Raw genomic sequence first — 13,029 nt, forward strand, 5'->3', positions numbered from 1 at the left:
CAGGATGAAGTGCTCCGTCCCGGCTGTGGAAACGTCCGCACGTCCAGACTGTCCACGCAACAAAAATTTCACGTTTTCCCCTCCAATCCGCCTCTGTGCTGCGAATGGCTGGAGGCCATCAAGAACCCCGTTTCGATCCAAAAGTTACAACCCGTGCTGATGACCAGGGTTCACGGCCTGCGAGTGTGGCGCGATCACTTCAGAAATCAGGATTATATCGGAGGGCAGAGGAATTATTACGCTGCGCTGAGGCGAGGCGCGTCCCGTCACTGTTCCCGTGGACGGAGCCGGAGTCAGAGACTGTACCGACAACATCTCTGCCCCAGCAACAGGTAACGGTGAGTCGGGTCTGATCGCAGAGAGGAGAGCGTCTGAGCAGCTGGAGATTATAATCATAAACATACTGTGTTTCACCATGGGCGGATTCACCTGCTGGTGGACCCTGGGGCAAAAACTTGTTTTGGGCACCAACTAACCCCACAACACGTGCCGTTTTCAGGCAACAGACGCCACGCAGTCCTCTAGACCTGACATGATTAATTGGCAGAAAGTCAATCAGCATTTGTTGATATGTAATTTGATCATTTTAAAGCAAAAATGTCAAAAAATACTCCGACCTCAAACATGAAAATGTTTCTATGACCGTGAACTCACCGTCTTCGTGTTTTTGATATTTCTGTTTTACATTTACTCATTTGGCATTTAATCAGCGTGATTTAGAAGTAAGGGGCAACACTAAAGTATTACATCTGTTCAGTAAGATAAAGAGCAGGGAGTTGGTCAGACAAAACAGGCAACTAGAATATGTTAATTTGGGCTTCAGGATGTTCAGTGTTTGAACATTTAATTTGCTGAACAATCAGCTGATTATTAAAGACAGTAATTTTTAGATGCATGTCTTATTAAAGAGGGCATCTACAGGACAAGGCTACAAGATGGAGGATTAAATCAGAGTTAATATTGTACTTAAGTTGAGCAGATTTCTCTTAAATTTGCGATTAATCTAATTATTTAGATCCAAACGTTATGCAGTAAACTTGGAGTTTTTTGGGGCCCTGAGGGTTTGAGGCAGTTTCCCTTTATACCTGGTTGGTTATCCAGCCCTTTAGAGTGTTTTCTAATGGCGTTCTCTACCAGAGACTTTGCATATTTTAGACAAATAACTACTAACTTTTATTCTCTCATCATCTAATGTAACAACAAAATGGAAAGTATGTCTTACTGACATACTTTCCATTTTCCTGTAGGTCAGTGATCAGATCATTTGTTTGGTTCTCCTGCTGCTTCGTGTTTGTAAACCGCCACTAATCCAGTTACAGCTGCAGGACACAGATAATTTTTTCGTTTTAGAGCAGTGCCATGGAAACACTTCCTCAAGCGTGCGCTGTGGCATCTGCCTGCCACAGAAACAACAACATGGACACTTATTATTAGTCTGTGGAGCTGCCTCAAAATAAACCACACTGGCTGCATTCAGTGTAGTGAAAGATCGAGTCATTCAGGTCAGTGGGGTGAAAAAATACATAATATTGCATCCTGATCCACTTAACATGGCTAGGGCTGCAGCTAACATCCATTTTCATACAGATTGGTCTTTTATTTTTCTGCAGTGTATTGTTTACCTTTAAAGATGTCTGAAAATTGTAAAAGATGTGCATCTGAAGCTGCCACAGCCTAAGATGATGTCTTATGATAGTTTGTTTTGTCGTAACAACAGCCCAAAATTAAAAATTACACTGATACATGGTAAAGAACAGCTGCAAATCCTCATGTGTGTGAAGCTGAAAGAGGCGAATATTAAACATTTTTCCCTAAGAGATGACCAGAATAATTATTGGATCATGAACATTTTTTGCTGATTAACTTACTGAATCATTTTTACATCACTAAAAAATGAGTATGAAATACTCTCTTATAGAGATCTATGTAGACCTTCACCAGGACTCTTTATCATTGAAGAATAAACCACATTAAAAGATTAAAATGCAGGGATTTGCTCCCATTCAGCCACTGGAGCATTAAAGGACAACTTATTTTCCCCTGTTCTTGGGTGGGAATGGGTGGAAACAATAGACGCTATTGTTTTCTCTCGTTTTTCTACAGAAAACTAAGACGCCTCACCAGTGCACCTTGTGCCACACTTCTCTACAAATGTCAGACATGGTTGACTACAAAAACAGCGAGGGCATGGTGGAGCTCTTCTGCACTCGAGCCTGTGTGACATCTTACAAACTGCGGCCTGCAATCATATACAAGCTTCAAGGTAGAGAACAGTAGGTTTGTCTGTCTGTACGTCTGCTTTCTGAATTGTTCAGCAGATTTTGTTTGTCTCAAGAGCTGCTCCTATTTTTCTTTACTTCCTTTTCTTCTAGTCTAGTTTCTTCTGTAACGTTGTTATAGTGCTTTTAAATGTTGAATAAGGGGCATTAAAGTAACATGTCACTCACTCTGTTAGTTCATGTATTTGCAGTAAACTTGATCAAATGTTTCTGATTTCTTCCCTCAGGAAAGAAAGTTTCAGCTCAGTTAAAAAATAAGAAAAAAGGCAAACAATCGAAACAGAAATCAGACACTGTGAGTATATTTGTTTATATGCAGCCTTTTTATTGTGTTTTAAATAAAGTTTTCCTCTTGATTGAGGCACAGTTGTAAAGCAGAGAGAGATAGTTTGTCTGATCACCCCACAGGAGGAGGTAACAGTCGCCTCAGACTCCACTGTAAATGAAAATAACGACTCTCAAGCTGCTGAATCGGACACAACGCCGACACTCATCATCGCAGACTCGTGGGTCGTCTGCTGCAACTGTGGAAAGAGGCTGCCGAGAGGGCAGACGGTTTACCAGCCGAAGAGGTCTTTAGAGGTTTTCTGCTCAGCCTCCTGTCTCTCTGAGAGGCATCCACACATCAAAGAAGTCACCAAAACCTGCTACAACTGCCTCCAGTAAGTCCAGGATATTTTACTTTGTGCTTTTCTACGTCTGATGCCTGATTTGTTTGTATGAAAGAGGCAGAGAGACTGAGTCCTTTGTGAATCAATGCAAAAGTTCAATGGTTATATCACAGTTTTTTAAGTTAATAAATAGATTATCAACAGAAAAATAATCATCTAATTTGATAATTGATTAATTGCTTCAGTCATTTTTCAAGCAATGATTTACATTGTGCAGTAAAATACTGCAACATCTGCTCTTAAATTCAGGACACTGAGGTAAAGTGATTTTCACTTTTGGAGCTCTTAACCCACTTAACCCCAAAACAAGGTTACTGTCTTAACATCCCGTCTTGATCTCATTCATCCTTATTTCCTCAGGGTGATAATGCGGCCTCACAACATGATCCTGGCTCCGGTGGACGACTCAGGAACCATGAAGGAGTTATGCAGTGAAACCTGCCTCTCCTCTGTCAAATCCAAGATCAACATGGCTGCCCCGAAACCCCCGCCGCTAGTGGGACCTCGTTCAGAGTGCAGGATGTGCGCCAGATTTTGTTATGTAAGGAAAAAAGAAACCACCTGTGCTTTTGATCTGTTACAGTGGGGTTTGTGCAGTGATCTGTTCATGTGATATTTAAAGGAAAAGACTTCCTCCTGCCTTACACTTTACAACTTCCTGACACTTAATTTCTCTGTGGCACTGTGTCTTTGTCGTCCTCAGTGCAAATTCAAGCTGACCCTGGACGGCACGCTCCACAGACTTTGCAGCGACACCTGTTTCATCAACTATCATGAAGCCAACAACCTGCCCGTGTTTCTCTGTGACGTCTGCAGCTCCGTCTGCCTCGACAAACGATTCACGCTGAAGATGGAGGACGGCAGTAAAACCATCTGCAGAGAGGAATGTCTCGTCAAGTTCAAAGAGGTGCAGAAATCGAACTTCAGAATATGTAAAAACTTCTTTTGGGATGTTCAGAAAGTGACATTTACATTTTTTTTTTGTTTGTTTTTTTTAAACTTTGCAGAAAGTAAAGACTCCTCATCTGTGCCCCATGTGCCAGACTTCCCATCAGATGTCAGACATGGTTGAAAGTAAAAACGAAGAGGGCAGGTTGGACTTCTTCTGCAGCAACAGATGTATGATGGTCCACAAGGCTCAGTCTCTCACGGTGACAGGTATTGTACAGCTGGAGTTTGAACGGTCACCTTTCTCTCACTGCCTTCATTAGCACTGCTGAGGTATGGTTGCACTGAATCGTAGAATATCTAGTTCTGACTGCAGTTTACAAACATGAGGCTGCTTCTTCACCTAAAACCAGAAATGTTTCTTCTCCTTATGTTCCTGTCTCCTCATTGAGTTAGAGTTTATCCCTGATTTTATGTTTGACCTGAAAGTGTGTCTTCAGCAAAGGAAGTTCTCCTTCTTTCAGATCATGTTTTTAAAAATCCATGACATGACTTTTCACCTTGTCTTTATAGAGAGGAACAGCCCTTTACATGAGGAGTGTGATATTAAAGACGTGAAGCCGGCGCTGCCAAATCTGGACTGTGTGAGTAATATTGTAAAACACTGATTTAAGGTTTTGACTTCCTCATTTCTGGTATGAGCAGCCACAGCATGAATATAGTCTCTACAGCAAAGTATTTCCTCTCTAGGTGGTTGTGAGGATTAGAATATATCACATAGACATCACATATCCATCTCTTTCTTTATCCTCCATCAAGATAAAGGAAGAGCCCATCGATGAGGAGTACAACCAGAACCTCCCACCCTCCGTATCCACAGAAAACATCAAGGATGAGCCGAATGTTGCAAAGGTAGGACACACGTCAAAGCTCATAAGAAGCACATGATTTCGAAGGAAGCGGCATGTCACACAGTTTTGTTTTCGACAGGAGGACCTGAAGATTGGTTCTGTCTTTTCTTTGACTGGAGACTCTACGTCGACCGCTCCCACCCTCGCCCACATGGATCTGCCTGCCTCCTGCTCCAACTGCAAAACGGTCCTGATGGACGGAGAAACTGTTTACCAGAGGAAAGGCCACGCCGATATCTTCTGCGCCACTTCCTGCCTTTTAAAATTTTACCAAATCAAACCAGTTAAGAAGACCTGCCAGTTCTGTCTTCAGTGAGTCTTCATATCATCCTTTCTGCTTTAGTCTGGAAAACGATTTCAAGGAGTTCTTTGTTAACACATATTTTAAAACAACACATACTAAACACGTATATTTTAACTCATCCCATCTTCCCTCCAGGGTGTTAACACAGTCTCAGGACGTCCTCCAGGCTCCGGTGGATACTGAAGGGACAATGAAGGACTTCTGCAGCCAGACCTGCCTGTCCTCCTTCAACTACAAGAAAATAAAGTCCACCAACAGTAACTGTGACTGTAACTGTGTGGTAACAACCATGTTATTATAGTAAAAACATTTTTTTTCATTTCAACTCACTGTTGTTTGTCATCCAGGTTTAAAGGAGGATAAACTACATTGACACGCTGTCCTTTGTTTCTCCTGCAGAGCAAACATGAGATCATACAGCAGGGCGTCGTCCACAAGGTCTGCAGTGACCCCTGTTTTCTCCGTTTCTGCAACATGAACAAGTTGCCCATCTGTGAAAACTGTCACTCCCGCTGCAGCACACAGCTCATGCTCAAGATGGAAGACGGCAACAAAAAACTATGCAGTGCAGAGTGTTTGGCCCAGTTCAAAAAGGTAAGAAAATATATAGTTATGCTGGAAGCGACGTCTGGTTTAGTTCTTTGTTTGTATTTTATGGTGAGGAAACAGAATTATTCAAGTATAAACTGTATGATAAAACAGGATAAAATAAAACCTTTAAGGTTATATAGCTAAAAACAAAATGTTGTATCAATAAAAAAGGGAAAAAGCTTTGTAAAAACATTCATATTGTTGTCTATAAGTTGCTCTAGATGAGGTGACCACCCATGCTCTGAGTTGCACCAAGTTGATGATGAGGAATTAATCTCTCTTTGCTTTTTAATACTTGGCAGAAAATCCAGACGCCGCAGCCGTGTGCCATGTGCCGCACGTCTCACCTGATGTCAGACATGGTTGAAAACAAAAACAGTGAAGACATGGTGGAGCTCTTCTGTACCAGCAGCTGTGTGATGGCATCAAAGATCCAGGCGGTCAGTGCGTCAGGTACTGGGCGATTGTTTTGTCAAGACGGCTGCTGTTTGTCTTTCTCCTTTATTCTTAGTGAACCAAGTGATTCTGTCATGTGTCATCGAGACAAGAGCTGGAATCAGACTGCATGATTTTTGCGTTTTTCACAATTGTCACCATGTCACATTATGCGACCATAGTGCCATTATTTTTTGACAACACTACTAGTTTCACCCTGACCACGCTAGACAGGACCGTAAAAGAAAATTCTGACCTGCTAGACTTTGGTCGTTCTGTCCCGGACGCCACATCAGATGTTCTTTGTCACACCACACGTCCTGTTCGCTGTTCCTGATGTTCATATTCAGGAAGTTTTTCCATTACAAACCTCCGCTTCTCCACAGGTATTCCACTGAACTGTGACAACTGTGCAAAGACCACAGTGCCAGCCTGCCACCTCGCCATGTCAGATGCCTCCATCAGAAACTTCTGCACTCTAACCTGTGCCATGGCTTTCAAGGTAACAACCTATAGACTATACAGAGAGTTTCATAGTCTCTTCTGTTACAGTTTAAAACATTTTCCATGTTTTTTTAAATCTTCACTGTATCACAGGAGTCCCAGAAAGACCTGACCGCTGCCACTAACCCGACAGGAGCTCCTGACCAAACCCAGAGTGATTTCCTCAAACCACCAGAGAAACTGCCATGTGCCCAGTGTCGACGCATTATAAAAACTACACCCAAAGTCATCCAGAAAAAGGTGTGTTGGCTCTGTTCTTTAAAATAGGTAACTCCAGTTGATCTGAAGGAATCTGGGGAGCACATGTTATGACAATATTAAACACTCAGGCTTATAGTTTAAAAACTGTAACGTACACAGTGACGATATGTTTGTTAAAATACTGTGTGTGTGTGTGTGTGTTGGACGTAGAGCAAAATGAATTTCGTGTGCAGCCTGGCCTGTTCTCAAGAGTTTAAGAGGGTCAACAACATCATGGGCAAGTGTGAATACTGTAAGAATGAACGGATCATCAGAGACGCCAAGAGGGTCGACAACAAAGACTGCTACTTCTGCAGTGACGGTACAGAGAGCAAACAGATGAAGATGTGTAATGAAAGATTGTAAAAATACAACAAAGAAATTAAATCAAGACTCTTCTTTGTTTCTTCCGAGGCTGCAAGATGCTCTTTCGTCACGATCTGGAGAGGGAGTGGGGCAAACACTGTCGCTCGTGTGTGTACTGCCAGTCCATCTCCAGGACGGTGGTGACGGCAAAGTATGAAGGCAAGGACGAGGAGTTCTGCTCTGAAGACTGCAGCTCGAAATACAACATGCTCTTCTGCCGGGTAAGTAGAGCAGGATGTTCCACCTCCAAGTCTGTCTGAATTTTAAATGTTTTTTCTGCAGTGACTACATTTTTTCCTCTCTGCTTTCTCTCAGGTTGCAAACTGCGACACCTGCGGTCGTAACGGGAAACTGAGGCAGAGTCTTCCCATGCTGGGGGAGGTCAAACACTTCTGTGACCTGAAATGTCTTTTACACTTCTGCAATAAAAAGGTCCAGATGGTCAACACAGGTATGTTCGATATGTTTTTTCAGGTGGTTGATTTGATTTAGGAAGGGCTTGATTTGATATGCAGCAGAGTTTTCTGTCAGCAGAGCATTTCAAACATCATGTTCATTTAATTGCAGGAAGCCAAACTCGTCTTTGCGATTAATGTTTGATTACTTGCGGCTCTAATCAGGTCGTTAACTGTTTAACTAACAGCACCTGCTGACTCCTCTTTGTTTCTTATCCACAGTCTCTTCACCTCCCCGAGCCTCAAGTACAGCAGCTTCAGGCAAAACAGAGTCCTCCCCTGTCATTGCTAATGTTATCTCACTTGCTAGTGCTCTGGCTCAGCAGCGCATCGCCCCTTCCAGCACTACACAACATGGTATATACACAAACACACACACACACGCATATCTAAACACAAAAGACCAGTGGACTCGAGATTTCATTCGTTTTTTTCTGACTCATATTCTGTCATATCTCCACAGCCTCCGTCATGTCTGACATTCAAACTAAGGTCATTGGACATGTAAGTTCACTCCAGTGCAGTTATCATCAGAGTCCTCCTGTTGACGAGTTGTATTTAAAACAAGCCAAGTTATAATGATAACAGCTGCATGAGAGACACATTCTCACTCCTCGTTATGTGTCTGTTCCTCAGGCCAGTATTCAAACAGACCACAAGGAACTGAAGAACAAGTCCATGCTCTGCACACCTCTGGTCCACAACAAAGGAGTCTCCTGTACGACACAGACTGTCGACACTGGAGCACAAACAGGTAAAATTCACTTTAAATCTATCTGTTAGGCTGACACGCACGACTTTGCTCATGATGAAATATGCTAAATATACAAAAACTCTCATGTTCTTTTATACTGTTCATACTGAGCTTTGAGGTTGTTTGTGTTTTCTCTCTCTTTGTCGTGTGAAGACACCTTTGTCCCCAAAGTCATAACGCTGCCTATCCCAGTGCCGGTGTATGTTCCTCTGCCTATGAACATGTACAGCCAGTACACACCACAACCTGTGAACCTGCCGTTACCGGTACGAAAAACACCTCTCGAGAACCTTGTTTCATCCTTTTAGTTTAACCAGAAACATCGCTATATTTCAATACCAGACTCCATTGACAAAAACAGTAATTTTACTGAGCAGAACACGGGAGCTGCTGAAATACCACAGCCTTGAACAGTTAATTTGTTTGTGGTGGTGTGCGACTTTCGGTGATGGAGGAAGTATTCAGATCCGTAAAAGTGCCACACAATAACACAAACAAACGACAAGTGGTTGAGGCAGGTCCAGCAACTCCCAGTGTTCTGGATGCTAAAATTCCTGTTTTTATCTGTGGAGTCTGGTTCCTTTAACAGAAGTTCTCTGCTCTTGTCTTCATCTGTTGAAAACTCTTCATTCAGCTGCTTCACAGACTTACAGCAGTAAGACCACATCATCCACACTTTCTCCTCCCTCCCTATGTTTTCCATCATTCCATATTGTCAAAGACCCAGTTAGTGTTAATCATGAGTATATTAATTCAGTATTGAGCACAGCCTCTAGGTGTCACCAAATCTGTTTCCCAAACTCTGCCTTTCACAGCTGCCTGTGCCCATGTTCCTCCCCGTGAGGTTGGACAGCCCTGAGCCAACAGTGCAAGACGTGGAAGAGAGGCTCCAACCAGAACCCACCGAGGAAAATCTCATCTTAAAGTCTGAGCTGGAGACCAGGCAGGATGACAGGAACGAGAGAGAGGACGGGCAGAAGTCCAGAGAGGTGACACAAGACGAAGAAAGACAAGAAACTCAAGCTCTTAAAGGTAAGAAATTAGTTTAATTATCTGATGATCCAGTTTGTTCTGATGTAGATTTTAGCTCATAAATATGGATGACTGATTTGAACTTGGTCTTCGGAGGGAACATGAACATCCAAACTCTCTGTGCATGATTTAACCTTCAGACCTCACCAGTAGCTGCACACACGACTTGGATAAAGAGGACCTGGGTAGTTTCAGCAGCAAGGAGGACTCCTTCACTGATGCCAGCCTCGGGTCACCCAGTCGACCTCACAGTCCAGCTCCTCCTCCTGCTCTGCAGATGAAAGACGAGCCCCGGAGCTCGTCGAACCCTGCACCTGCACAGACTCTGGGCAAAGTCCACAACAAGAATAAGGTATTAAATCACCTGTGAGAGCGGTTTACAGGCTGTGGTCTCATCTTTCTTTCTGTGGTGTCAGCTTTGTTCCTTTTCTCTGTCCAAGGACTCGAAGGTGCAACAGATGTCTAAGGCATCAAGGGAGGAGACATCTCAGGGAAACGTCTCTAAGGTCATGTCCAGGAAGCACCACAAACTGAAGAGTCAGTGTGGGATTGATGCCTGGAAGAGATGGATTCAGTGGAGGGAATCACAAACCAACCTGGACCCTGTTTCTTGTATGTTATGTTCTGTCTTTCTTCCTTCATTTTTACAACTTTCAGTAAACTCAGGATTTTGGTCTTTGAAGCAAACCTAATAATTTCACGTACGTAACTTTGTCCTTTCTACTTTCATCTGTTAGCACGTGCTGTGAGGTTAAAGGAGGACATCCTTCGCTGCTCTGCAGCTGAACTGAGCGACAGCCTCTGTCGCTTCATCGTTGAGGTGAAACAGCCTGATGGAGAGTCGTACTCCCCTGACAGCCTGTTCTACCTGTGCCTCAGCATACAACAGGTAGGATGAACAACACAGTAAAGAAACATATGATGCTATCTCACTAAGCTAACTTGCTATGTCAGAGTGGGACTTCTCTGTATTTGTTAATTTGTACTAGCAAATAAAAACCCAGTCATTTCTGTGCTTCAGTATATCTTAAACATTGTATAATTATTGCAATAATAAATAATCATTGTCACTCACTACTTACTGATTTTAGTCAAACCTTTCAGCATCTCTCAGCTGAAAACTTTTCACTCACCACTTTAATGTTTAAAGGTGTTAAACGTAAGTTTCTGCTTCCACTGCGCTAACAGCTGTTTATTGACAAATTAGAATACATCCTCTCATGTTGGACTGAGAGCAGACTGGACCCTACAGGGACGTACGAGTTGGGGATGGGGCTAGCTAGTTAGCGTGCTAACTTCAGTATAAGAAAAGAAGTTAAAGAAATACAAACAAAACAGTCACCACCGAAAGAGCTGTGTGTGAGTAAAGGAAGTAAGTTTGATGCTAAACTTGCAACATTTCTTCCAGACTGGTTAGTAAACAGCCGTTAATGCTAACGTTACCTATGTAGCGATAGCAAAAACTTACATATAGCTCCTTTAATTCTCCACCTTTGTAAACTACAGATTTCAGACATCAGTGTGTGTATACTGTTTGCCTGACTGATCTGTTTTTTGCTGTTTCTCTGTAGTTTCTGTTTGAAAACGGTCGTATGGAGAACATATTCAGTGATCTGATCTACAACAAGTTCTCAACTGAGTTCACCAACATACTGAGAGGTTTCAAACCATCAATCACAGCCAGCGGTGAGTTATCATCCAAGTCTTTGTCTTTTTTTCTGTCTCTAATCGACTCATATTGATCAGATTTATATCCAGTCTCCGTTCTCCTCGGCAGGTTACGTCCAGTCCCGTGTGGAGGAGGAGTTTCTTTGGGACTGTAAACAGTTGGGGGCGTACTCCCCCATCGTCCTCCTCAACACTTTGCTCTTTTTCTGCTGCAAGTACTTTGGCTTCACCTCGGTGGAGCAGCACCGCCAGCTGTCCTTCGCCCACGTCAGGCGCTGCACCAAAACCAACCCGAACAACACCATGACCACCTTCCTGCGCTTCTACCCGCCCATATCCATAGACGAAGCAGAGCCAGGTACCAATATGTCTGAAGGTCAAAATCCATCTTAACACCTATAGTAACACAGAAGAATAAGAGTTGTTGAGGGATGTGGTGTGTATGTGTGTGTTCTCCAGACACAGATGGAGTCCCAGCTAAGAAACGTAAGAAAAATGAGAGTGAAGAGGATTTTCTGGAGATGATGGAGAACACGGAGAACCCTCTACGCTGCCCGGTCAGACTCTACGAGTTCTACCTCTCCAAGTGGTGAGTGACTGACTCCCACTGTTTTATGGTTTTATGAATTTGTATTTCAGCTGTTTGCTCTTGTCTCTTCGTCTACAGTGTTTCATAAAGCCCACTAACATCTGGCTCTCTCCTGTATCAACGCAGACAGTTCAGGACGCGATGATGTGTGCTGCATGGTTATTTATTCGACAAGAATTCAAAACCGCTCCTGAGCACCTGTCTAGACAAAATGACCATCTCAAATTTAAATGTTTGTTCTCCTTCCATTCAGCTCGGAGTCGGTGAGGCAGCGCCGTGACTTGTTTTACCTCCGCCCAGAGCACCGCTGCGTTCCCAGCAGCCCTCTGTGGTTCTCCTCCACCCTCTTGGATGACAGCACCTTGGAGGCCATGCTCGTACGAACCCTCACTGTCCGAGAGTTGCAGGGGGAAGATAGAGGAGCTGTGAACTGACAGACAGTGGAGGACCCCAACATGTACATCTGATGAGGTGGAGTTGATGTAGGCAGCTAAATGACTTTTTTTGTTGTTTTTGGAAGGACTGTGTTTTCAGTTAGACACTGTGTTTTCAGTTAGACACTGAGTTGAGTTTATAAGTTTGTAAATTATGTAAAAACTTAGGAGAAACACATTCCATCAATCAGAAATGACTTGTATCAAACAAACACCTAAAATTTGTTGGACTGCAGAGAGGAGACCTCTTTCATCACGTTATCAGCAGGTTTGGATGCAGTCAAGAGGAAGTTAATTTTTTTTCCACACACTGAAGGTTCGCATCCATGTTTTACAATTTCTTCAAACTCTTCAACCCAGATTCATTTAATAAACTGATGTTTTTCAGTATTTACAACCAACCATGATTTCAAACCATTTTGGATTTCCCTTTATTGACTTAGATGTAACTAACAGTCAAACTTGATAGATTTTCATCTGCTGTTTAGCTCTTTACCAACATAAAGCTGCTATAACCAGTGTTTTTAATAACAATATATCAAATAACTGTGTTAAGATTGAGGTTAGAATACACCCGCTACTTCTTCAGAGCAGTCTGGACGCTACAGTGAGTTGCTTTCGGAAAGTGATGAGACAGACCGAGCCACCGTATCCTGGTTAGCGCGCTAATATCAGTAAAAGAAAATTAGTGATAGAAAGGAAGCAGAAGACTGGCATTACTTTCCACCACTGGAGACCGCTCTTGGCAAGTAAAGGAATGAAGTTTGATGCTGAACTCACATCATTTCTTCAGCACTGGTAAGTAAACAGTAAGTAAACACTTTAACTGTAGCTATGTAGCAATAGCAAAAATTTACATACAGCACCTTTAAACCCACAGCTTCTGTAGGCTGTCTGAAAGGCTGTAA

The 13,029-nt window shown here is 42.9% G+C and overlaps 2 protein-coding genes across 2 annotated transcripts in view; both read left to right on the top strand.

Annotated features, from left to right (window-relative positions):
- The window catches only part of LOC108898774 (uncharacterized), a 57,266-nt gene extending 51,860 nt beyond the window's left edge, over positions 1-5,406 (top strand). The window contains exons 20-30 of the mRNA XM_051069226.1: positions 2,104-2,263; positions 2,507-2,574; positions 2,688-2,941; positions 3,311-3,491; positions 3,654-3,857; positions 3,958-4,108; positions 4,412-4,482; positions 4,658-4,750; positions 4,829-5,061; positions 5,189-5,333; positions 5,401-5,406. Of these exons, the coding sequence (XP_050925183.1) occupies positions 2,104-2,263; positions 2,507-2,574; positions 2,688-2,941; positions 3,311-3,491; positions 3,654-3,857; positions 3,958-4,108; positions 4,412-4,482; positions 4,658-4,750; positions 4,829-5,061; positions 5,189-5,333; positions 5,401-5,406 (1,566 nt within the window). The remainder of the gene's footprint in view (positions 1-2,103; positions 2,264-2,506; positions 2,575-2,687; positions 2,942-3,310; positions 3,492-3,653; positions 3,858-3,957; positions 4,109-4,411; positions 4,483-4,657; positions 4,751-4,828; positions 5,062-5,188; positions 5,334-5,400) is intronic.
- Positions 5,407-5,458: 52 nt separating this feature from the next.
- On the top strand, positions 5,459-12,522 carry LOC108881935 (zinc finger MYM-type protein 4). The gene is made up of 19 exons (XM_018674141.1): positions 5,459-5,647; positions 5,947-6,097; positions 6,466-6,581; positions 6,677-6,823; positions 6,995-7,145; positions 7,238-7,410; positions 7,505-7,640; positions 7,867-8,001; positions 8,108-8,148; positions 8,281-8,398; positions 8,552-8,664; positions 9,214-9,430; positions 9,571-9,782; positions 9,871-10,042; positions 10,168-10,319; positions 11,002-11,116; positions 11,208-11,456; positions 11,558-11,687; positions 11,941-12,522. The coding sequence occupies exons 1-19, from the start codon at positions 5,528-5,530 to the stop codon at positions 12,119-12,121; spliced, it is 2,829 nt and encodes a 942-aa protein (XP_018529657.1). The 5' UTR covers positions 5,459-5,527; the 3' UTR covers positions 12,122-12,522.
- Positions 12,523-13,029: the final 507 nt, after the last annotated feature.

Source organism: Lates calcarifer, linkage group LG3 (assembly GCF_001640805.2).
Source record: "Lates calcarifer isolate ASB-BC8 linkage group LG3, TLL_Latcal_v3, whole genome shotgun sequence".
NCBI lineage: Eukaryota > Metazoa > Chordata > Actinopteri > Centropomidae > Lates > Lates calcarifer.

Coding starts and splice junctions, on each gene's coding strand:
- LOC108881935 (XM_018674141.1), top strand. CDS start 5,528: ATGAACAAGTTGCCCATCTGTGAAAACTGTCACTCCCGCTGCAGCACA. Junction 7,641..7,866: donor GGTCCAGATGGTCAACACAG/GTATGTTCGATA, acceptor TCTTATCCACAG/TCTCTTCACCTCCCCGAGCC. Junction 11,117..11,207: donor ACCATCAATCACAGCCAGCG/GTGAGTTATCAT, acceptor TCTCCTCGGCAG/GTTACGTCCAGTCCCGTGTG.